Consider the following 25,291-nt stretch of genomic DNA (forward strand, 5'->3'; position numbering starts at 1 on the left):
TAGTTAACATTTCCAAATAAGCCCAACAGGCTGTTTACTGCTACACACTAGTAGCTTATGTCACAAACTACAGTCCATAACTACCCTTGTGGTCTAGGGACACTAACCATCACCAGGATGGATAAGGCCACCTCTAGTGCCATGAAATGGCTTCAGTGTGTTTGATGCAATGAAAAGTTAATTTTCTAGGTTTGGAGATTGGAATTAATTTTAATCTCAATGTATAAATAGAAGATAAAAGAATTTAAAACAAGTCAACATGTTCAAGAACATCTCTCCCCCTGGCATTGTTGGCCAATGGGCATAGATGCAAAATCAACACAAGGCAAAAGTTTTAAGAATCATATTTCCCCAGGTCTTCAGTCATTGTAAATACCAAAAGGTGAATTGTTATTTGCAGTGGGATTTAACAAAAGAACATTTGAGGCCCAGTTTTGCATAACCACCTAATTTTTTGTAAACTTTAAAAACAATTTTACTTGAAACAATTTGGTCTTTGAATCATTTGCCAGCAGTCTATGCAAAATGATATCCAATACACCAGAGGAGAACCTCAAGGAAGACTCTGGAGGGGACTATTCAATAACGAGTCCATTCTCATTCAAATGCTGCCATCAGAAGCTGTAGTTCACGAAAAGCACTACCTTGCCGACCAGGCATTCCTGCTTTACTCTGAAGGATTGGGAGCAAGTTCTTTAACTGCTTATAACAAAGTTTACATTTCTGGTGCCTGAGAAACAAAGGAGAGGAAGAGTCAGAGGCATCTTAACGTTTTAAAAAAAAAACCACATTCACGCTACAATTTCAGTAATATTCACCTTTTCTTTTTGCCTGAAACCACAGGATTTGAATACCCGAATTAGGAAGTAATTACAAGTTTATGAAATTAGATTAGGTAGTTCATGCAGAAATAGACCAATAGGTCTATTCCTGAACTACAACATTCTACATATTACAAATATCGATTGAAAACATTTACATGCTAAGGTTTTTTTTTTTAATTAAAGAGGGTGAAACGCTACCTTAGAGCAGGAGAAATCAAAGTCAACGTCCCAGGGAGATCAAATGCAAAATTATTTGATATTCTCTATAGGACTTTGCTTGATTTCCTCCCTTAAGAGTAACGTGTTCTACCAGCTTTTTAATTCAATAAATGTTCTCATTTGATATTTGCATAATTGTAATATTAAATATAAAATACTGCAAACAGCAGGCCAGTCATTATATGTGCAGAAATGTCCCCCTTCCCACTCCATAGATGCTGCCAGATCCATCTTCAGCATTTTTTAAATTCAAATTATGTTTAAAAGATAAAATATTACTTGTGAGTGTATTACTGGATTGGGGGAAATGCAGAGAATTGATAGCTGTCAAAACAGCAGGGAGCAGAGGGAACTTGCCAATGTAAAACAACAGTTTAGTATCTGGCCTGGACCAGTAGGTTAACGCAAAGGACCTGCCCATCTTTTGCTGAAAGTTTTCCCTCAAAATGCAAATCTATAATTTGTCATATAAAATGGTGAGAATGCAACTACTCTAATAATACTGTATTTCCTTGTTGAAGAGATCATGCATCATCCAAACTTTGTATAGCAGTCACTGACCTTTCTTCTCGTGTTATATCTACCCCAATTGAAGGTAGTGTAACCAGATTGTCCGCTATTAAGAGTCCAAATCGCTGGAGGATTAGCTTCAGAGAAGTACAGCCAGTCTGGACATAACTGGAACAGAAGTGATCACATATATACATGAAGCAATGGAAAGACAATTCTTTTTTTTTCCCTTGGGGAATACTTGGCTGCTTTATCCAAAATAGAAAAAAATAAAATAGTATATTTAATGTTAAACTTAAACACACATTGTATCAGCACCCCACTACTGCAGAGCGCTCAGACCAGAATCAAGTGAAATCCACTCTGCTTCTACTAACATGCCACACACCCAATCTTCGATGAGCAACTCTAATGCACCACAGTGACATTCATTCAGTCCCTTAGAAAAGCAAGCATGATTTGCCAGTATACACAGACAGAGGAATGGGATTATCCAAACTTGTCTTAAAAAATAATTGAAGGGGGGCAATTCTCAATTTCAATCACTATGCTGGAGCTGTGGAAAGTCCATGGGATACAATTTATACAGTTCGCATGATGCTTTGCCACTTGTTTTGGAATTAATTTACTAAAGCTGAGAACCAGGAATGACAACTCAGAACCAGAGTAAAAGTTTTAATACAGGTTTGAATATTTTAATAATTTATTAGCTTCACTGGCTAAAAATGTTGTTGTTTCCCATTTATCACTCCCAGGTAGGAGACAAATTATATATTCTTTCTAATTGACAATGATTTCTGCTCAGTTGTTCTACAGCAAGTGATCTGCTGACTGGGTTTAAACATCCAATCTGCTCTACATATTTATAACTATTTAATAAATTAAAAACATTAAGCAAAGATGGAGTTTCTACTATCACCATGATTTGAAGATATTTTCCATTTTGCTTAGAACAGCAATAAATAAACCAGATCAAAGTCCGAATGGAGAGAAGGCAATAAAAACTTCCAAGATCGCTGGTATACAAGTGGCTACATGAAACACTGGTAGCACATTTACAATTACATGAATGTAACAAGTGAGAGTCAGTGCTCTGAAAAATTGCTGCAACAACTCACCAAATCTGTAGTAATATTTTGTACTTTAAAAATCAGAGCAAACTGCAGATGTCCATTAACACCAAACTAAGCACACATGGAATACTACACCTGCATAACAATGCTCCACCTCTAAAGAAAGGATAACTGCTGACCTTTCATACTTGCTCTGCAACAACTTGTCAATCGGAGGAATGATCGAAGGGCAAAGGTCCAGTTTCCATAAGGCGCTGAAATAAAAATGTAGTCAGTAGTTACCGGGGGAAGATGGATCATTCTCTTAAAGAGAACAATTTCATCTTTCAAAATACTCCTCCTAAACATGACTTTTCGTAGTTTTATCGTAAGACTAGTGAACACAACTGGTCTGCTTCCCTCAGTACATTTATTAGAAAGGTAGTGGAAAGGATCTTTGAAAGAAATATAGGACCAGGTACAGAAAAACATAGGCTCATAGCATAGCCAACCACCAGAGTCAATACTACATCTTGAGGGGTGACAAATATTGGATTTTTGATTTCAGCGAGTAGGTAAATCGTGTTTCTTTTCATATCAGGTTCAAGTTTTTGCTCTTTGATATGAAAGATTTAGGTTTCTTAATTAGATCTGCCCCAAGAATTGCAGAACTTTGTACAACACAAGATCATAGCTCCAGCAACTTTACGTAAGTTCTGAGATGTGTTGGCAGCATGTATTTTTAATTCATTTTCAGGATTTGAGTGCTGCTAACAAGTTCAACATCTATTACCTTCATGGGAAGGGGGTTCCTGGATTCAGACCCAACTATGGTGAAGGGCCGGAGATCTATTTCCAAGTCACAAAAGTGCCGACGGGTCCAGGTTTGTTACTGTTATGTGTACTGAGGTACAGCAAAAAGGTTTGCATGCTTTCCAATCAAATTAGAAAATAAAGGGGCAGGTTTGATGTCCCCATGCATTTCCCAGCCCTTGTTCTTCAGTGGCTTTCTGTGCTTCTCATTCAAAGTGAAGTGATATGAATGTTCTGACATTTACTTTGCGAAAAAGAGCCAAGTGCCCGAAAGAACAACAAAGTGGCATCAAGCCAGAATGAATCCTTTTAGTCTACAGAACAACTGGTGTCAGAGAGGAAAGAAAAATGAAAAGCTTAAATTCAGTCGTGTTTTAATTGAATTGAATTGAATTTCCTTTATTGAATATAAAATGTAGCTTAAATTCTGTCATGTTTTCTGATATGTTTTGTCTTTTAATATTGTTATTGTTATAAACATTGTTAAAATTACTAATGTCTATTAACTTAACATGAATGAAATAATGATAAAATACATTTTAAATGATTCTAACTACAAAGAATGTTTGAAGACTGTAAATACTGACGGTCATGTCTCCCGGTAGAAAAGAGCGGAAAGTGTGAAATTTGAAACAAACAAATAACTAGAGATAAAACATGAATTAAATCTGCAGGGAATGTGAAAATAATGTACGGTTCTCAAACCAAAAGATTTAATTGAATCAACGAGAAGTGTACAAATAAGGATGATAGGTGAAGCAAGTAGATTATGGGGCAGAAGATCAACAGCCAATGAACAGTAGAAAGATTTAAACATCTGTAAGCATACAAGATTGGAGTAAAAAAAACATTGGGCTAATGGCACGGGACAGGTTACACAAGGAAGATTTTCAGGATTTGAGCAAGAAGAGACTATGTTTAATTTTTGAGGATCACAAATCAAAAAGGGTGATAAAACCCAGGAAGATGAGACATGGGAAGGTTAGATTATCACCCCACCCCAACAGAACATATGAAATCTACAGAGTTGTGTGTACTGGGTGATTCATGAGAAGTTAGAGATAGGTAGATATTAATCAAAAAGTACAATTAAATGATAATCTATTATTTCTGGAATAGCGACAGGATCACATCATTTTGATCAGAGTGTTTAGCCATTCAATTTGACCTTGACTGATCAGTAACTAATTCCCACTTGTCTGTATGCCATTACCACTGTCCCCTTTCTCCAAACATCCATCATCCTAAATGTCTTACCCAGCAGCACACCAGTCTCAGTTTTGAAAATTAATTGTTCCAGCATTCACAAGTTGAGACTAGAATTCAGATTTCCATTAATGAAAGTTTAAAAAAAAAATCTCAATTTCATTAATTTGCACCATTAAAAAAAAAGCTTGGCATTTAATCATTTTAACAAATATAGCATGATGGTGTAACATTATACCTTGAAAGATTTGCTCTGTGATATTATTGAGAAAAAGTACAAAGCAGCAGATAGCTTTTTAAGTAGGTACATACGGTTTAAGGTTAATAATATTCAAAATGTCTACAATGATTGCCAAGTCATTCATGGTCACTGCCGAGTCTATGGATGTCTGCAATAAAAGAGATCAATGTTAGAATGTGTTGTGGAATCCAGGTCAGAACACATGTCCTCAGAAAACTCATGCTTACAAGATCAGTCTTTTCATCACAAGGTTATGACAGAAACAGCCTAATTTCTGCTGAAATAAAAAAAGCCTGAGGCAATCTACAACGCCAATCCATTGCAAATCATAAACCAGCCAACATTGTTTAAATAGGGTGGAGCTGAACTTTTAATTTGTGCCATTATTATAAATATTGATGATTCACAGAAAGATCTATTTCCACAGACTGTAAATAATGAACTCAATCTCATCATTCTCATTTGCTGTGTATAATTATTCAAGTGCAGGTTAACGCAAAGCACAGCACTTACCTTGTCTGCACATCTGGACGCCCGAAGCGGCGACTGCGGAGGGTTGTGGTCCCGACCACGGGGGAAAATGGAGGAGGACTGACCAAATTTTGTGTCTTCAACCATAGTGATGAATGCTGTGGTAGATGTTTGTGTTAATTTTTTATTGTGTATTGTGTGTTCTTTTTTTATTGTACCGCTGCTGGCAAATTCATTTCACTGCACTTTATGTGCATGTAATGAATAAAACTTGACTTCACTTGACTGAAGACAAGGTCAAATTATGAAGATTTTAGGCCGAGGTCCTTTAGTGCTGCGGGATAGGGTATCCCCTGTTTACACCATGTGAATGAAGGAGGAATACTGATTTCTTCCCAAGTCAGGGACTTGGAGGCAAATATTTGTAAAACACTTGTATGCTGCACTTGTGTGTGAAAATAGATTTTTTTCTGATAATCATAATTTGTTATTCCTGTGACTGTATTGAAAAGGCCGTATTCAAGCCAAAGATTCCAGACATTGTCTCTCACTATTTTTGAAGTATTTATAATCCCATTGTCTTTAATAATTATGCAAAAATGAATGGCTGGCCAACTAAAGGGCTGTCCCACTATACGAGTTTACCCAAGAGCTCTCCAGAGTTTAAAAAAAAAAAATCAAACTCGTGGTAAGTACATAGAATGTACGTAGCGGGTACTTCGGAGCTCGGGACTTCTCTTAGCTCAGGAAACACGGGGCAAGCTTGTGAAGTTTTTTCAACATGTTGAAAAATGTCCACAAGAGCCCCGAGTACCTTCGAGCGGCCTTTACCGTAATTCTCCGAGTTCGAATTATGGGAGACTCGGGAGAATTCTTGAATTACCTCGTACAGTGGGACAGGCCCTTTAGATTCTCCGTCAAATAAAACGTGGCATTGTGGTCCACTTCTACCTAATCCAAAAAAAAAACTTGCTAGTTAAATCTGACTTTTAAATGATAGTGGACTTCTGCAGTTCTTTCCTACACCAACCTTTAATAGCCTGCACGTAATTTGGCGGCACAGTTTATAGCTGGTAGGGCTGATGCATCACAGCGCCAAAGATCCAGGTTTGATCCTGACGCTGGGTGCTGCCTGTGTGGAGTTTGCATGTTCTTGCTTTGACCATGTGGGTTTCCTCTGGGTGCTATGGTCTGCTCCAACATCACAGAGATATGCAGTTTTGTGGCTTACATGACCTCTAAATTGCTCGTTTCCCAACCCCCCCCCCCCCCAAACAGGTGATCAATGCTCGGTGTGACCTGAATGGGCCAAGGGGCCTGTTTCAATGTGACATCCCTGAACATATATCCTTCCGTTCCTTGCATATCCATGCACATAACCAAAAGTCTTTAAATACTATTATTTTACCCGCCTTCACCCTGCAAAGCTTTCCATGCACTCACCACCCTGTGTAGAAAAAAAATTGCCACACATCCCTTTTAAACTCTGCCCCTCTCACCTTAAAGCTATGCCCTCTGGAATAACATCTACCACCCTACCCTCATCAATCCATCTTCATCACCCCCTCAAAAAAATGCAATCAAGTTCGTAAGACATGACCCATTGCATACGATGCTATGCTGACTCTCCCTAATTTACCCATTCTTTTTCTATCGTGGTAAATCCTATCCCAAAGGAACCTCTCCAATAGCTTCCATATCATTGACTTGTGGTGCATTGGCCTGTATTTCTCTGGATTCTCCCTACTTCCCTTGACAGGTTAAGTGTAATCAAGATGAGAAAGAGATAAGAGTTACTCAAACACATGGCGGCAATAATTCCCATCAAGACTCATTACACTGACCTTTATATCGCCAGTGGTCCATACAGCTCTCACAGTGTCTAAATTCTTGAATCGACTTTTTAAAACTACACACATGGTATCATGTCCTTTCTGGATTTGACTCATAGCATCTTCATCACTCAAATCTGACAATTTATTATTCTGGAAAAAAATATACAGTGTAAATCAAAATATAGCAAACAAAAGCCATTACAAATGCCATTATTCCTCATTTATTAAGGCTGCTGGAAATAAACATTATATAACATTGGATAGGAAAGAGAACTGCTGGGGAGAAACCTCAAAACTTGGATGTCAGTCACCTTGCTCCCCAAAATAGCATGCACTGATACTTATTGCTACTTACACACACGAGTCATTTAGCTTCAATTACTGCATGTGGTGTTTCAATACAGCAAGTATATAGTGCCCAACAGCTTGAATTATTCCCCCCAAACAGATTGACTAGAAGATTAATATAGGTCATTATTCATTGCCTTCAGGAAGCCCACCTGTTGAGTCCCACATAAAAGACATTCAGCTAAAGCTCCAAGGACTGAATGCAATGAACCAACAATAAAACAAAATAGCAAAAATCAGGATAATTGAACTTTATTGGCAATCTTTCACAGTATTTATTAATTGGCCCTGATGAATATATGGTAAAAACTAATTTCCAGGTTTGCTGAAGGCATAAAGAAAGGTGGCACTGCAAACATAGTTAAAAGACATTAGGCTAATAAGCAAAACTTTTGACAAATGGATTTCAACATGGGGAAAAAAAAGGGTCTTTGCTTAAAGAAAAGGGAAATAATCACTTCCTTATCATGAAAGGCCAGGAGGTTCAAAGATGTGAATGCCCATATTTGTAGATCAGTAAAACATCACAAAAGGATGAAGAATGCAATTAAAAACTTAATGGAATGATGGTCTCATGGACTAGAATACACATTGGTGAAAAGGTTTTGGCACAATTATATGAAGTCCTGACTAGAAGGATATAGGGATTGATTGTGATTAGGGTGACCAATACAAAATGTTGACTCAGTAAAAAGGAAATGTACCAGGAGGCCATCTATATTAAAATAACTAAATTATGAGGAGGAAGAACACAAACAAGGTTTGTATTCCTTCAAATTTAGAAAATTAAGTCCTGGCTGGATTTAAAATATCAAGATATTAAGGCGACTAATAAGACAAGGAAAAAAACTGTGTCCATAACAGGTGGATGGGATCAGGACCGTGTAAAACTACAGGAAGGATTTCACAATAAAAATAAGGAAATACATCCAGGTAGAAATCCGCAATTATTTTATTAAAAGCAATGATGCCCCAACTACACAGACCAGCCATGATCATTTGCAATAAGATCCAACACATCCAGTTTCCATCCCAAAGCTAACCTACCTGCCCATTTGAAAGTGATTTACACGGAACAGCAGTACAAATTGAGAAATCAAATACTTCATCACATCAGGTGCCATGTTTGTGGACAAATATTCCACTTACTGGGAGAAAATCCGCTGCCTTCAACCCAATTGGCTCATTTTTGGCGATTGGAATTATCGGTGCTTCAGGACGGTTGTTGGGGGTGGAAGCTGCTGATGGATGAAAGCTCAGCTGATCTGCCTGAAAAATAACATGTTCAACAGACTATAGACCACTCCATATCACACACTACCTATTACAGGAAATGTCACAGGTTGATCAGCACCCATAGCAGCCACAATGTTGACATATCCAACAAAATACTGAAGCAATGAAAATAATTCAAGAAATCCCAAAACCTTTCACAATACCAAGCTGTATATATAAAGAAAAAAATAAAAAGGTCAAAAATAAGCTCAGAGGTTGATTAACCTAGTGATATTCTCACCATGATTATAGCATGTCAGACCACAAAATCAAACCAAATTTTGATTAGCTCGGCTTCTCAATTAAGGGGCTGTCCCACTGCGACTAATCTGCGAGTTTAGACGAGTTTGCCCTCGATTCAAACTCGCAGCATGATCAACACGAGGTCCTAGGAGGTCCAATGAGGTCACTGGAACTCTCCTTCATGCTCGAGGGAGGTTTCCGCTTACTCGCGGCCTCGGAAAAATTTTCAGCATGTTGAAAAAATTTCCGAGAGTAAAATTTGGTCGGCTTAACTCATAGTGCAGTGGAGTGGGGTCGCTATTTAGTTACAGGCAGTCGAGGGCAGCCGTAGACAATCTCCTTCGCTGTCTGGGCATTTTGATTGGCTCATTGGAGTTTTCAGGACCAGAGAAAACCGACCGGTAGGTTAAATGCCCGCTAAACTTTATTATACTCCGAGACCTACCTGAGGCCACGAGTATTCAGGAACTTCCCTCGAGCATGAAGGAGAGTTCCAGCGATCTCATAGGACCTCCTAGGACCACGTGTCGTCCATGCTGCGAGTTTGAAGGTCGAAGACATTCTTCTAAACTCGCAGATTAGGTTGCCGCAGTAGGACAGCCCCTTAAGGCTAATCCAAACAACTCAAGATTACTCCTCAATTCATATAATTCATTCTTCCTTTCATGAATACTTCGTGGATTGAGCAATTAAAATAGCAAAATCCTCTCTGTTCAGAAAGTATTGGACAGCACAGTGAAGAGCTGGCTCTTAGGAGATTTATTACTTTTTTTTCCCCCAATAAAAAACCTCCACAATGTATTTCACAATAAAGTCTTGTGATAATGGATCCTCCCAATGAATGAAGCAAGAATATGTCAGAAATTGGGAAATCTCACTTTTGAGAAATTCCTAAAACCACTTGCTCATCTAATGTTACTGACAGCTTTCTACAATAGTGTCTCAACTTTTGGAATACACAACATGAACTCCTTGATTGCCACAACATACTTAAAGCTGTAGCCATACAGCGACATGAGCTAGTCTATTCAAAGTACAGTTAATACATCCTGAACAAAGGCTGCTATTAAAAGGATAAACACAAAATGCTGGAATAACTCAGTGGACCAGGCCGCATCTCTGGAGAGAAGGAATGGGCGACATTTTGGGTCAACCCGAAAAGTCACCCATTCCTTCTCTCCAGAGATGCTGTTGGTCCCGCTGAGTTACTCCAGCACTGTGTGACTAACTTTGGATTAAACCAGTAACTCAGCGGGACTGGCAGCATCTCTGGAGAGAAGGAATGGGTGACTTTTCGGGTCGACCTGAAATGTCGTCCATTCCTTCTCTCCAGAGATGCGGCCTGTCCCGCTGAGTAACTCCAGCATTAAACCAGCATCTGCAGTACCTTCCTACACACTGCTATCAAAACGGTTGCCCTGAAAATTACAACCCACATCACAGTAAATTAAATACACAAAGAACACAAGAAAAAGGTCAGGAGCAGGGCAGATGGCACCTGAAGATGACAATCTGCCATTAAGTAACTACCCACTTAACCCTATACCTTCCAATGTCCCCCAAGATCCCAAAATACCAGTCTTGAGCAATTGAGCATATCTATTCAATTATGTAATTAGTGGATAAAGTCTTAACAGATAGAGAAAATGTTTTTTTGCCAGAGGTCAGTGACCCTTAGGACTTCTCTGTGGCCCCTCGGTTGATTAGTATATTTATAGCCGAGATCAATAAAGTTTGGGACTCTAGATCAAAAAAGCATACAAAGGTCTGGCAGGAAAGTGGATTTGAACTCGAGGATCAGCCATGATCTTACTCAAAGATAAAGTATGCTGAAGAATCTTTACGGCATACACCTAATTTTCTTATGGCAGAAATGTTTTTGATGCAAAGTTCTCTGGCACAGCTTGGGATGAACCCAAGCACATAGAATTACAAATAGACCTCAGACCCCCAAGATCATAAAATTACCCCTCCCCCTGGTCATCGACCCCTCACGTTATTGTTTCATGGTATCCTGGAGCTTTCTAACCAACAGACCCCAGTCTGTCAGTTTAGATAAGCACACCTCTTCAACCCTCACCCTGAACACCGGCGTTCCTCAGGGCTGTGTGCTGAGCCCCCTCCTACCCTCCCTCTTCACCTATGACTGCACACCTGTACATGGTACTAACCCATCATCAAGTATGCAGATGATACAACGGTGATTGGCCTCATCCAACAACGATGAGCTGGCCTACAGGGAGGAGGTCCAGCACTTAGCAGCATGGTGCGCTGACAACAACCTGGCCCTTAACTCCAAGAAGACCAAGGAGCTCATTGTAGATTTCAGGAAGTCCAGAGGCGGCACGCACACCCCCATCCACATTAACGGGACGGAGGTGGAACGTGTTTCTAGCTTCAGGTTCCTGGGAGTCAACATCTCCGATGACCTCACTTGGACCCACAATACCTCTACTCTGATTAAGAAGGCTCATCAGCGTCTCTTCTTCCTGAGGAGACTGAAGAAGGTCCATCTGTCTCCTCAGATCCTGGTGAACTTCTACCGCTGCACCATCGAGAGCATCCTTACCAACTGCATCACAGTATGGTATGGCAACTGCTCTGTCTCCGACCGGAAGGCACTGCAGAGGGTGGTGAAAATTGCCCAACGCATCACCGGTTCCACGCTCCCCTCCATTGAGTCTGTCCAAAGCAAGCGCTGTCTGCGGAGAGCGCTCAGCATCGCCAAGGACTGCTCTCAAACCATGGACTGTTTACCCTCCTACCATATGGGAGGCGCTACAGGTCTCTGAATTGCCGAACCAGCAGGTCGAAAAAACAGTAGATTTTTCCGGCCGCTGTCACTCTAAAAAACAACGTACCTCGGTGACTGCCAATCACCCCCCCCCCCCCCCCCCCCCAGGACACTTGATTTATTTATTTAGGGTTTTTATTCAAATCGTTTGCTATGTCGCTCTTCAAGATCAGATGCTAAATGCATTTCGTTGACTCTGTACTAAACACTGAAAAGAACAATTAAATTGAATCTAAATTTGAATCTGAATCTGACCCCCAAGATGCAAAATTACAGTTCAACTGACCAAGTCAATGGAAATCACGTTATTGTTTCATGGTATCCAGCAGCAACCAGACAAACGAGATAACTGGAAAGTGCTAGGATTATAAAAGAGAAAGGGAATCATTCGATCGTGAGCCGATTTTACTAATATATTGGGCAGAACAGAAGACGATTGTAATTCCATGTACCCTCACCAATTCAGTGGATAAATGTGTCACAGACTGCGGTGCTAGCCCAAACAATAGCAGATCCAAAAATCCAGTATCCAAAAAGATTTTATTACTGAATTTAGATATTTTGTACATGTACCAGGTTCTGGAATTGTTCCATGTGTAGCTTAGTAGAAGTGGTTTAATGATTTAAGATAAATGTCTTTCAAACTGCATTACTGACCTGTAATCTTTTTAAGGCAGGAGAGGGCACCTCTGTTGGAGGAGTCACTTTTTCAGATTCTTTCACAGAAGTAGTATCTGCATAAAATTCAATCACTCAGCATTAACGTCCCAAAACACATGCAAAGACGAGTACTGAAGAATTTAAGCCAAAGATCCTAGAGGAGCTCCGCTAAAATCTTTGGTCGCAAAAAGCTGGAGAAACTCAGCGGGTGCAGCAGCAATCTACCGGGGAGCGAAAGCAAATAGGCAGCGTTTCGGGCCGAAACCCTTCTTTCAGATTGAAGAAGGGTTTCGGCCCGAAACGTTGCCTGGGGGCTTCGCTCCATAGATGCTGCTGCACCCGCTGAGTTTCTCCAGCTTTTTTGTGTGGCTTCGCGGTACTGAAGAATACTGGCATGTGTGTCGGCGGCCACAGCCACCGGACTGACCAAATATGAAAGAATTCTATGAATCTGCATACATGTAATCACAAAAAAGAAATTTGTAGATTTTTGGCTAATTAGTATCTTCTTGGCATAAAAAAAAAATTGAAAAGTACAGTTTAAAATAAATTAAATAAGAGGTACAGGAATTTGATTCTTTTCGTTAGGAGGGTGGGAGAAAATGGTGCTTTAAAAAAAATAATTCAGGATCAGCTTCAAATGGTTAAATATCAATGACAAAAGAACAAAAGGCAAGGGCAACCCGAATGGAAACAAAACAGTGCAGTTAATATAAATTTTGTACTAAACTGCCACCTAGTGTGCAAACATGTTTAACACATTTAAAGACATTGGCACACTTATTGTTATGTTTAAAAAAGGATAGAGAAGATACCCATGTAAAGATACTCTAAAAGGGGCTTACCATCTTCTGGTGGAGCAGGGAAGGGATCAGTCCGCCGAGGTGGAGTTCGAGCTGTCAGAAAAGCACCAATTAGGCAACAACATTTCACAATATTCTTCCAAATACTTTGTTTCCAACTTGATAAGATTAGATGCCGGCAGGATGCACTAACTTTAGTAATGCAAGCACAATTCAGAATTCTTGATAAGTTTAAGCTAGTTTTAATATGAATTGTGGTCTTTATCATCAATTTCAACTGCAGTACATTTCAGTTATATAGTGTTCTTGCTATTTTCAACAGAGATACATTTTCAAGAGACTAACACATGCAATTCCAGCTTTCCAATTCCAAAGACAGATGGAAATTAATAAAAAATATTTACGTATCAGATATAATTTGCTTTTGCCTGCATTATAATGAAAACTGATTAACCCATGAAATTTTGGAAAGTTGCTGAAACGTCCCATGTTGAAGAAAACAATCTAAACATACTCATAACTTGAAATTGTTATTCACCAAAATGTTTTAACTAACTCCATGAAATCTGTTGTTTATTTTAAAATGATCAACAAATGTAGAAATACTAGAAAATAATTTACAGACCAATGGCATTTTGTGGCTGAAAAATCTCCTTGTATTCCTCTGGATTCCTGATTTCTGCAGTCGACTCCTTGTCATCCTTCTCCTCTTCTGCACTCTGGTTTTTCCCTTCATTCTCCAGCTCTTCTTTCACTTTGCTATCAAGACAAGACAATTTGTATTGGGAAAGGGTAAAGTAGAATAGCTCCAGTAGATCATTGTAACATATGGTGAATTTCAAAGTAGCTCCCAGGAGCAACGAGAAAAAAAAATCTAATGTCAAGCCAATTAAATAAATACAGAAGACTGCCGAAAGCTTCATCAAAGAAATGGGTTGAAATTTAGTTTAGGGTTTGGCAGACATCACAGACATCAAGAATGGAGAGAATTAAGACATCAATACAAGGAACTGCAGATGATGGTTTATAAAAAAAATGGTTTGAATAATTCAGCAGGCAGGCAGCATCTCTGGAGAACATGGATTATTGACGTTTCGGGCTAGGGCCCTTCTTCAGACAGATTGTAGTAGGGGAGGAGAAAGCTGGAGAGGTTGGTGTAGGAGAATGCTAGGCAAGTGATATGTGGATATAGGTGAGGGGGGTTTGATGGACAGATTGGTGGACAAAGACAAAATATAGAAAGATGACTCAAGCATATCAGATAATGAAAGGAGATCCGCAAATTGTGAAGCCAGAGGAAGGATATAGGTGGAAGGAGACGGGAGAGATCGTGGAAGAAATGGGTACACACCCAAGTGGGACAGAAAGGGGGAAGGTGGGGAGGGCCAGGGAGAGGCTGGTTATGTAGGTCAGTTACCTAAAAATGCAGACTCCGTACGGAGCTTTTCAAAAAGGGGGGGGTGTGGCATAATAGGATTACAAAAAATGTATGTGAAATAATGTGCGTGCAGCGCACATCACAAGCGCGAAGTCCCTGGGTCCAGAGCCCGATTAAGGGGCCTGGAAGCTCTGGGACTTTAGATGCTCTCTGGTGCATTTTTTCCCTTCCGGATTTTTTAAACTCTGGGGATAAAAAGGGGGGGTGCGACCGACCCATCGCACCCCCCCTTCAGGCGGCCATGAAATGGAAAATTTATATTCCGTTTTGGTTTCTTACAACCCAATGGTATAAATATTGAAGTGCCATTCCTCCAGTTTTCAATGACTCAAGCAGAATACGAGGAGCTTCTCCATCAGTTTAAGCTACCCAAAGTGCTGTTTTTCCAGTTTTAACCTACCCAAACTGAATACGAGGTGCTGTTCCTCCAGTTTGAGAATTAATTTAGTTATGATCAAGGGACTAGATCCGCAGTAGCAGAGACAACTCAAAAGGAGCTTCTGTGCTGGAAGATATTAGATAAAAGGAGTGGCAAAGCTATGGAAGAAGTTAAAAGCAGGATGACTTTACCTTTGAGGTCTGTTGCATGTGGTTAGAGGCCGCTCATAATTGCGTCTGAGTGCAGCTACTTTCATCACTGGTAAATTGAAGAGCTTTTCATCTTCAACTGTGCCCTGCACAATTGAACCAGTCTTCTTCACTCGATTCAAATCCACCACAAATGTGGAGACTGTCACCTGATTGAATGAAGCTCCAATCTATTATGAAAACAAAGCACAATGAAATTAAACAGCACTTGGGGAAACTGTAAAGAATGATTATCTTCAATGTTTAAGGCAAGTGCACATGCACAGAGTAATTTTAGGCACTAATCTTGCATTCTGGGATCCATATATTAAAACCACCAGCACCATTTAAAGAAAATCTGCTGATAAACATTTATTTCAACATAAGCTCTAAACTGTGTTTACCAAAAACATGATCAATCATTATATCGAGTCAGTTCTCAGTTCAATCTATAATTCAGAGGTTAAAGCAGAACGTGCCTCACCCATACAAAATTCTGCACCAATTGAAAATACAAGGGACAGATCCAGAGAGCAAGTCCAGATTTAACTCTAGTTCTGACGATTCAATTGCAAAAATACAAGAGTGCACTTTGATCTTTGGTACCAATTTGTTCCAGAAACTTTATAAATGGAGACCAAACCATTCTCTGATTAATTTCTATTCACTTGATTTATTGAATTGAAATCCAAATCATCCTTGAACCCTTTGCCATACCAGCCATACCTCTTTTTATAAGCACAGTGATCAGAAAAATTAAATTTACTATAAACATACACATTATTAATTTCAAGTGGCCCAGTGGATACAAAATGAATTATTCAGATGAATAAGTTCAGCTGAACACATCTGAACACAATCTCAATTGTGTCAATGTATTTTTGCATAGTAGTGTAATTTCCTCTTGGGATCTTAATTCCTTATAACATGAAGGTGTATGACATTCCATTACTTGACTATTTGTCTTAACTAGTTGTCTTGACTAGTTGGCTTAACATTTGCCAATCCAAATTTCAGAGCAACAAGATTTAGGTGTAAAATAATTGTGAAATGTTTTAGGTGATGTTGGCGAAGGAAAGAATCTTGGACAGGACATCAGAGAATTTCACCAAAAGAAAAATAGAAAAGCACGCCATGGTCTGCCAAACATTTTTGAAATAGAAAATGCTGGAAATAATTAGGTCAGGCATTAGAGAAGAGATAAATAGTTAGATTTTCAAAACAATATTCACCCATTAGAATTTGATCAAAGTTTGTCAACTTGAAATGTAAGACTTCTCTCTATTGATGATGCCTCCAAGATTTTGTTTTTATTTCACATTTGCAGGATCCACAGTATTTTACTGATAATAAATAGCATACCTCAACATTAATACATATACCTTTCATCAATTGTGTCAATATATTTTTGCAAAGCAGTGTAATTTCCTCTTGGGATCTTAATTCCTTGTAACATGAAGGTGTATGACATTCCATTACTTGACTAGTTGTCTTAACTGCCCATTTTGTACTTTAATATCCATAACTATACAGGACATACCAATTGATTGGAACAGATGCAAAGGTCTGCTGCTCTACCCCAGTTAACAGGAAGTACATCAAAGCAACGTGGAGGCTCCCAGCCGTAAACATGCAATGAATCTTGAGATCCACTGTATAGACAACAACCGTCTGGATTGAACAAAATACTCCTAAAACAAATGGAGAATATTAACTGAACAGTTTTATCATTGAGAAACTCATGTCATACCTATCAGACTGTTGGATCAATTTAATGACATCTTAAAAAAGTATATGGCAACTGTCAGAAATTATTCCGCTCACCAAATAATTAAGTACTCCATTCAGAATTAATTCCTAATCATCAAAAATTAAAAAGGCACCTACATTAAAACATACTCTCTCTAAGAAGAGAACATGATGCTGGGTTACAAGGATCAAGAAGGTGCCAACATAGAAACAGAAAAATTGGCGCAGGAAGAGGCTATTTGGCTCTTCGAGCCAGCATCGTCATTCAATATGATCATGGACCCGTTAATTCCTACTCTATGCTTCCTGTCTGCCAACCAGTTCTCTATCCATGTCAATACCCTACCTCCAATACCATGTGCTCTAATTGTGCACACTAATCTCGTGTGGGACCTGGTCAAAGGCTTTTTGAAAGTCCAGATACACCACATCCACTGCCTCTCCCTTATACATTCTACTTGTTACATCCTCAAAAAATTACAGATTAGTCAAGCCAAATCCATGCTGACTTTGACCGATCCTGTCACTGCTTTCCAAATGTGCTGTTATAGCATCTTTAGCAATCGACTCAAGCATCTTCCCCACTACCGATATAAGGCTAACTGGTCTATAATTCTCAGTTTTCTCTCTCCCTCCCTTCTTATAAAGTGGTGTTACATTTGCTACCCTTCAGTCCACATGAACTGATCCAGGATCGAAAGAACATTGAAAAATGATCACCAATGCATCCACAATTTCTAGGGCCACCTCCTTGAGTACACTGGGATGCAGACCATCAGCCTCTGGAGATTTATCTGCCTTCAGTCCCAACAGTTTACCCAACTAACTGACTAATGTGGATTCCCTTCAGTTCCTCCATACCACTAGATCCTCGGTCCCCTATTATTTCTGGGAGATTGTTTGAGTCTTCAATGAGTAAAGACAAAACCAAAATACTCATTTAACAGTTCTGCCATTTCTTTGTTTCTCTTTATAAATTCACCTGTCAATGATTGTAAGGAACCTACAATTGTCTTCACTAATCTTTTTACATATCTAAAGAAGCTGTTAAGAGTCTGTTTTTATATTCCCTGCAAGCTTTCTTTCATACTCTTCCCCCCCCCCCTTAATTAACCCCTTTATTAACCCCATACCAATTCCATAGCATCCAAGCTAATGTCTCTCCTTGCTATTGCATTAATCTCCTCTTTAACCAGCAATGCCACCCCACTTCCTCTTCCTTTCTGTCTATCCTTCCTGAATATCAAATATCCCTGCATGTTTAGCTCCCAGCCTTGGTCACCCTGGAGCCATATCTCCGTAATTCCAACTATGTCTTATTCCTTAACTACTAACTGCACATTCAATTCATCCACCTTATGCTCCTCACATTAAGACGTAAAAGCTTTCAGGTTTGTTTTTCTTATCTACCGTCTGCTTCTGTCCTCCTTTTATGGCCCTCTGTCTCCTTGCATTGGTTCCCATCCCCCTGCCCTGTTAGTTTAAACTTAACCTTTCCTACATTCTCTTTCCGTTAATTGCACGCAGACGCTTCCACGTTGTTGACTCTGGGGCGAGGATGAGCAGTGGTGGAAATTAACAAAAATTCCTACTCTTGAGCACATAAGCCATAGCCGAAAGTTCATGCACATAGACAAAGGTGAGGGTTGATGAACCTCAACTTTAAAGGAAGTCCCTAAAAAAGTTGCAAAATATTATGCAGTCTACACTCAAGCACCTCAAAAAAAATATTGGCAAGTGGCTAAGATGCATGGAAGATGTTAAAGCATGAATCAACCCCTTTAGAAGAGGGGAAAAATAGGGAACAAAAAAATGGTAAACAAGAATATACAAGTATTTTTTGGAAACACAAACCTCTTAGCCAACTAAATAAGAAATCCTACAGCACTCAAAAAGCAGTACACTACAGTGCACGTGATACTGATTCTATAGCTCTTTTGCAGTTGCCTTTCAAAAAACATACAAGGTGAGTATTCTTTGTACCTATTCCGTGAACTCATCCAATGTACGCACATTTGATCCACGTTAAAAAACACTAGTTTCAATACAGCTTTTAAAAACACACAACAAGGCTCCATGTACCTGACAGGGGTGCTCTCTACTTCTGTGCAGCTCACCATCTTAAACTTTTCTAGATCCCAAAACTTTATCGTTCTGAAAGAGGGAATATAGTGTTAAGTACCTGCGGAACATCAAAGCAAAACCACATTTCCAATTGTTATTAGACCCGCACACAAATAGCCTTTCCATTGGATAGACAAATAAAAAGTTTGCTAAAATTTGAGGTTTCATCACAATGGAAAGAAAAAATAAGTTCTATCTAGCACATTGCAAGTAGGGTTAAATGTATCCGTTTGCTTCCTAAATAAATCCACTCTTGCATATAATTTAGGCGAGTCAATAGTCACAATGTGCATTTAACAGCTCGAGGGACAATGGAGATGCAAAATACAGTCAATATACGTTCAGTATCCAAGTCCTTTGCTATCTATTATTAAGAAGGGTCAAGACACAATTAAATATCTCTTTTCCGATCTGTGGAGACTATGTCACAGCAAAGGTTTCCGATTATCAATGTTAAGGCAATGTTAAAAGTGCAAGATTTTTGGTAACATAGTTATTGATGACCAGGGCATGTCAAACACCTTTTCAGTCATTAAAATACTAAAATATGTATTCCCCTGTAACCCAGGCAGCCAATTTGAATTTAAAGTAACAAAAATAACAAGTTTGTGACCAGTCATCTATTTCAATAATGTTTTATGGGATAAATGTTGGCCATGACTCCAGAATGAACACTTAAAAGTAGACCGATAGGATATTGTGCCATTTACTCAAGAGAGCATTCAGAGCCTCGGGTTAATATCTCATACAAAATATAGAGTCCAAACAGTGCAATACTACCTCAATACTGCTAATGACTGTGCTGTTGTGAGAATTAAGGCACGTAATCCAAAATACGGAGTGCCAATGAATCAGTCATAACTCACATCATTTGGAGTGTATATCATTTATGAACAATTGAATAAAAGCAATAAAATGTGGATAGTGAAAACACTGAATTTAGTCATTGCCAATATTAGTGCTTTGTATCTTCTACCTTCAAAGCATGTTAAACTGAGAAGTGTGTTTCACATTCAGCGTGGGCATAACTATCGCATAATTAAAGTTAATTTAGATCTTGGGCTCCTACAAGCATAATTTATATACATAAAGGGTGCACCGGCTGTTCAAAATCATTGAATATCACCACAGAAAGTACATTAAACAAAGCAAAAGGTATAGTATTAAAAAAATAATTTTGATTACCAGATGAAATTGTGGGCAATACTAATTTCAAAACAACATCTGTCCTGACCTGTCTGAGCTGCCGGAAGCCAAGAGATACTCATTCGGGTGGAACTCCACAATATTTACAGGTCCAGTGTGATCTGTAAATTCCGTTAGAATTTTTGCAGCTGATAAATCCCACAGCTGAAAAAAAGACAGAGGAAAAAAAAGGCTTCTAAAGATAACTCTTTCTACATTCAATAATTTAGATAGTGGACAGGTAGTAGATCAAGGAAAGAGGCTTAAAGCACATTTACCAACTTTAATTTTGATGGTATTACTCAGTTGAAGGCACCTTCCTACAGGCAATTACTTCTTAAAAAATGCACACAAGAAATGGCAAAAGTGTTGGATACTAAATTGGCTCTTTTTCCATCTTTGTATCCAATCTTGACAGGATGCATTTTCACATCACATTAAGTGAGTACTGAACAGTCTCCTTATGTTGTGCCAAGCAAAATAACTCAAAAAGGGAAAAGAAAGATAAAGGGAATACATTTTCTGTTTAATCAAAAGTTTCATACTTTTCAAAATAAATTAATCCATAACACAATGGATATTTTGACTGAGGATCAATTAACCTAGTTAGACAAACGTTAATAGGACAGCTCGAGTCCTGAATTAATTTGGAATTAATTACCAAAAATCCATTGTCCAAGTCAACGTTCGAGCAATTTACTAAAAGACCCAAAGCAAATTTGACACCTACTGCTGTGGATGTCAATTAAGTGTTCACAAACAGAAGATTGCATAATGCTGGGGAAGCAAATGTAATGCAAAGACCACATTTATCATCCATCCTTTCTTGCACAAAAAGGTAAAGTGGTGGTGAAGCTCAAGAAGCAGTATTCAACAGGAAGTTACAAGATTTTGACACCTACAATAATGCAGTCATTATCCTTGTAGACACATGGGTCACTTTTATCAGTGTTTGGGCCCATGTTGGATTATCAAAGAAAGTCTGAAACAACATGTTTTATCAGCATAACCAGAAAACAGAGCTATCTTAGATGCCACCGTTCCCCAGCCCCGCACGGTCCGATTTTACCTGATCCCCAAAATCCATAAAACTAACTGTCCTGGCAGACCCATTGTTTCTGCCGGCTTGTGTCCCATGGAACTTATTTCCACATACCTCGACTCCATCCTATCCACCCTAGTTAAATCCCTCCCTACCCATGTTCAAGACACCTCACACGCTCTTCGCCTCCTCCATGACTTCGGTTTTCCAGGCCCCCATTCCCTCATCTTCACCATGGATGTGCAGTCACTCTACACCTCCATCCCCCCCACCAGGGGGGTCTTAAAACCCTCCTTTTCTTCCTTAACCGTAGGACCAACCAATCCCCGTCTACTGACACTCTCCTCTGCCTAGCGCTGGTCCTTACTCTTTGTAGGGGACGTCGAACAATCTTTGTTTGAGGTGTACCGTGGCCCTATCCCCAAACTCTACCTACGCTACATCAATGACTGCATTGGTGCTACCTCCTGCACCCGTACAGAACTCACTGACTTCATCCATTTCACCACTAACTTCCATCCGGCACTCAAATACACCTGGACCATTTCTGACATCTCCATACCGTTTCTAGACCTCACTCGAGTGTAATAACTTGAAAGCTTCTTGACACACAAGTGGATGCCAAACCGTATACTCTAGTGTTGTATGAGATGTTTTTCATTCATTTATTCATTTGATGAGGCCATCACTGGCAAGGACATCATTTACTGCTTACCTAGAGGAAATTAGGGATGACCATACCAGTAAAACCAAAAGTATTATTTCACTAATAATTTGAAATATATTAAACTTTGTGAATTTTGTATTGTGCCATTTCATGCTATTCACAATCATTGCAATACCATCCCAAATAAGGACCTCTGACTTTCCTTCTCAATTGAAAGTGGAACACAAGAAGAAAATACAGCAATATATTATCAAGATTTTCCATGCTCCACTTTGATCTTCTCACGTTCATCACTCAACATAATATGTTTTGGCATTCAGCATGTAATACTTAAATACCCATCAAGAGAAATTAACTTTATTTTAAACAAAATAGTTGTTATAAACAAGGTATTACCGATTGTAACTCAGTAAAAGCGTTGGGAGCTTTTCTTGTACACGGATTTTCCAGAGGTTAAGAAAGTATTTCAGCCAAATTCAGTAAATTAATTGTTTGTATTTGTCGCATTCTTATTCTGCAAAGCTCTAAGTAAATACCTTCACGGTGCTATCATCTCCAGCAGCAGCAATCCATCGCCCATCAGGACTGAACCTTAAACACCGCACGGCATTTGTGTGTCCCTGCAAAGGCACCAGTGACAGTTTATGGTGTAGCACTAACTATATCAACTATTTTGTACTTCATGAGGTCAAATGCAAGGGGGGAATTTACAGTTATTGGCAAGACCCTTAGCGGCATTGACGTGTGGATGGATCAAACAAGTCCATAGCCCACTGTAAGTTGCAAGACAAGTAGATGGAGTGATAAAGAAGGTGTATGGTATTCATTGTTGTGCATTGTGCACAGGAGTCTCGAAGTCATGTTGGAAATTTATAAAACGTTGGTTAGGATACATTTGAAGTGTTATAGAAACATAGAAACATAGAAATTAGGTGCAGGAGTAGGCCATTCGGCCCTTCGAGCCTGCACCGCCATTCAATATGATCATGGCTGATCATCCAACTCAGTGGCCCGTACCTGCCTTCTCTCCATACCCCCTGATCCCCTTAGCCACAAGGGCCACACCTAAAAACTCCCTCTTAATATAGCCAATGAACTGGCCTCATATTACCCTCTGTGGCAGAGATTTCCAGAGTTTCACCACTCTGCGTGAAAAAAGTTCTTCTCATCTCGGTTTTAAAGGATTTCCCCATCCTTAAGCTGTGACCCCTTGTCCTGGACTTCCCCAACATCCGGAGCAATCTTCCTGAATCTAGCCTGTCCAACCCCTTAAGAATTTTGTAAGTTTCTATAAGATCCCCTCTCAATCTCCTAAATTCTAGAGAGTGTAAACCAAGTCTATCCAGACTTTCTTCATAAGACAGTCCTGACATCCCAGGAATCAGTCTGGTGAACCTTCTCTGCACTCCCTCTATGGCAAGAATGTCCTTCCTCAGATTTGGAGACCAAAACTGTACGCAATACTTCAGGTGTGGTCTCACCAAGACCCTGTACAACTGCAGTAGAACCTCTCTGCTCCTATACGCAAATCCTTCTGCAAAGCTGAAAGCTAACATACCTTCACGCTTTCTTCATCTGCAGCTGCACCTGCATCCCTACCTTCAATGACTGAACCTGACACACCGTCACGCTGCATTTGTGTGTCCCTGCAAAGGCCCACCATTTAGATGGTGTAGCACTAACTATATCCTGTATTTTGTACTTCAAAAGGTCAAATGCAAGGGGGGAATTTACAGTTATTGACAAGACCCTTAGCGGCATTGACGTGTGGATGGATCAAACAAGTCCATAGCCCACTGTAAGTTGCAAGACAAGTAGATGGAGGGATAAAGAAGGGGTATGGTATTCATTGTTGTGCATTGTAACACTGCCCCCAGCTTAGTGTCATCCGCAAACTTGGAGATATTGCCTTCAATTCCCTCATTGAGGTGTTATATGGAGCTCTGGTCACCCCTTTGCAGGGAGAGGTTTTGGGGAGGCGGCAGAAGAGGTTTAGCAGAATGCTGCCTGGAATTAGAAACTAGAAACAAGCAAAAGCTTTTTCCCTGGGTTGATATGTCAAAGCCAAATGTCAATGGCATAGCTTTACAGTCATAGAGGGAAGTTTAAAAAGAGATGTGCAATGTAGACTTTTTTTTATAACAGAGTGGTGGGTGCCTAGAATGTTCTGCTAGGGAAGCTGGTAGAAGCAGATATAAAAGAGGTGTTTTGTCAGACTTTTAGATAGGCATATGGATATGCAGGGAATGGATATGGATCACGTGCAGGCAGAGTTCATCTGTCAGTCTGAAGAAGGGTTTCGGCCCGAAACGGTGCCTCTTTCCTTTGCTCCATAGATGCTGCCGCACCCACCGAGTTTCTCTAGCAATTTTGTCTACCTTCCAGAGTTCATGTGCAGGCAGGCATAAGATACTGTAGGCCATAAAGCCTGTTCCTGTCCTGTTGTTCTATGTGTTACACAACACAAATAAGCAAGCAGCATCCAACAAGGATTTATCTCAAGACTGTGACAAACATTGAAACTGACAAAGAAAAAGCGGTTTGAGGGTTGTCACTGACCATCTGAATAAGCCTTTCATCAGGCAAATGCAGACGAGGAAAGCTGTGATCTGGTCTGGATGGTTTGCGTAACTTTTTGATTTTAGAGAAGGTTCAATATAGCACAGCACAGCACCGTAAAAAATCCCAGCATAAATATATGAAGCATTTGAATTAGGGTTTCAATCTCGACTTTATAGTCACAGCAGAAGGTGTAGATAGGCATAAATCCCATTCAGGTACAAATGTTATTCACATTAGTGATTATCAAAGTGGATTGATTGACGAGAGAATTAAGAATTATTTATTGGTATTTCAAAAAGATGTGCTTACAAAAAGGGACCAGCAAAAAGAACCAGAAAGGTCAGAGGTTTCCCAAAATGAGTCAAGTCAGAAAGTGTAAGGAAAGAGTGGAGTCCAGCAAGAAATTAAAGAGCAGGGACAATTGGTCCCTTTATGCTCTCATGAATATAACCAACACCTATTGCTGTATATATTGATGGCACCAATTCTCACCACAAATATCATACAAATAGAACACCACACTAAGATAGCACTAAACTGTTGCCATTCAGCACGTTTTCTTGATGTCCAAAATAGATTCCCTTTACAGTCAAAAATTGCTGCAAGGTTAACTGACAGGTAACCATTTTGCCATCAGCCGAACAAAAAAATGTGTACAAAAAC

At 39.5% G+C, this 25,291-nt stretch overlaps 1 protein-coding gene across 1 annotated transcript in view; it reads right to left on the reverse strand.

Annotated features, from left to right (window-relative positions):
• The window catches only part of katnb1 (katanin p80 (WD repeat containing) subunit B 1), a 35,781-nt gene continuing 10,490 nt past the window's right edge, over positions 1–25,291 (reverse strand). The window contains exons 6-19 of the mRNA XM_055648648.1: positions 22,603–22,686; positions 20,407–20,522; positions 19,131–19,202; positions 16,840–16,990; positions 15,303–15,490; positions 13,920–14,053; positions 13,337–13,387; positions 12,489–12,565; positions 8,669–8,788; positions 7,181–7,321; positions 4,937–5,013; positions 2,806–2,880; positions 1,605–1,721; positions 1–730 (exon numbers count right to left, since the gene is read on the reverse strand). Coding sequence (XP_055504623.1) covers positions 598–730; positions 1,605–1,721; positions 2,806–2,880; positions 4,937–5,013; positions 7,181–7,321; positions 8,669–8,788; positions 12,489–12,565; positions 13,337–13,387; positions 13,920–14,053; positions 15,303–15,490; positions 16,840–16,990; positions 19,131–19,202; positions 20,407–20,522; positions 22,603–22,686 — 1,536 coding nt within the window. The 3' untranslated portion in view covers positions 1–597. The remainder of the gene's footprint in view (positions 731–1,604; positions 1,722–2,805; positions 2,881–4,936; positions 5,014–7,180; positions 7,322–8,668; positions 8,789–12,488; positions 12,566–13,336; positions 13,388–13,919; positions 14,054–15,302; positions 15,491–16,839; positions 16,991–19,130; positions 19,203–20,406; positions 20,523–22,602; positions 22,687–25,291) is intronic.

The sequence above is a fragment of the Leucoraja erinacea genome, chromosome 17 (assembly GCF_028641065.1).
Source record: "Leucoraja erinacea ecotype New England chromosome 17, Leri_hhj_1, whole genome shotgun sequence".
NCBI classification, from domain to species: Eukaryota; Metazoa; Chordata; class Chondrichthyes; order Rajiformes; family Rajidae; genus Leucoraja; species Leucoraja erinaceus.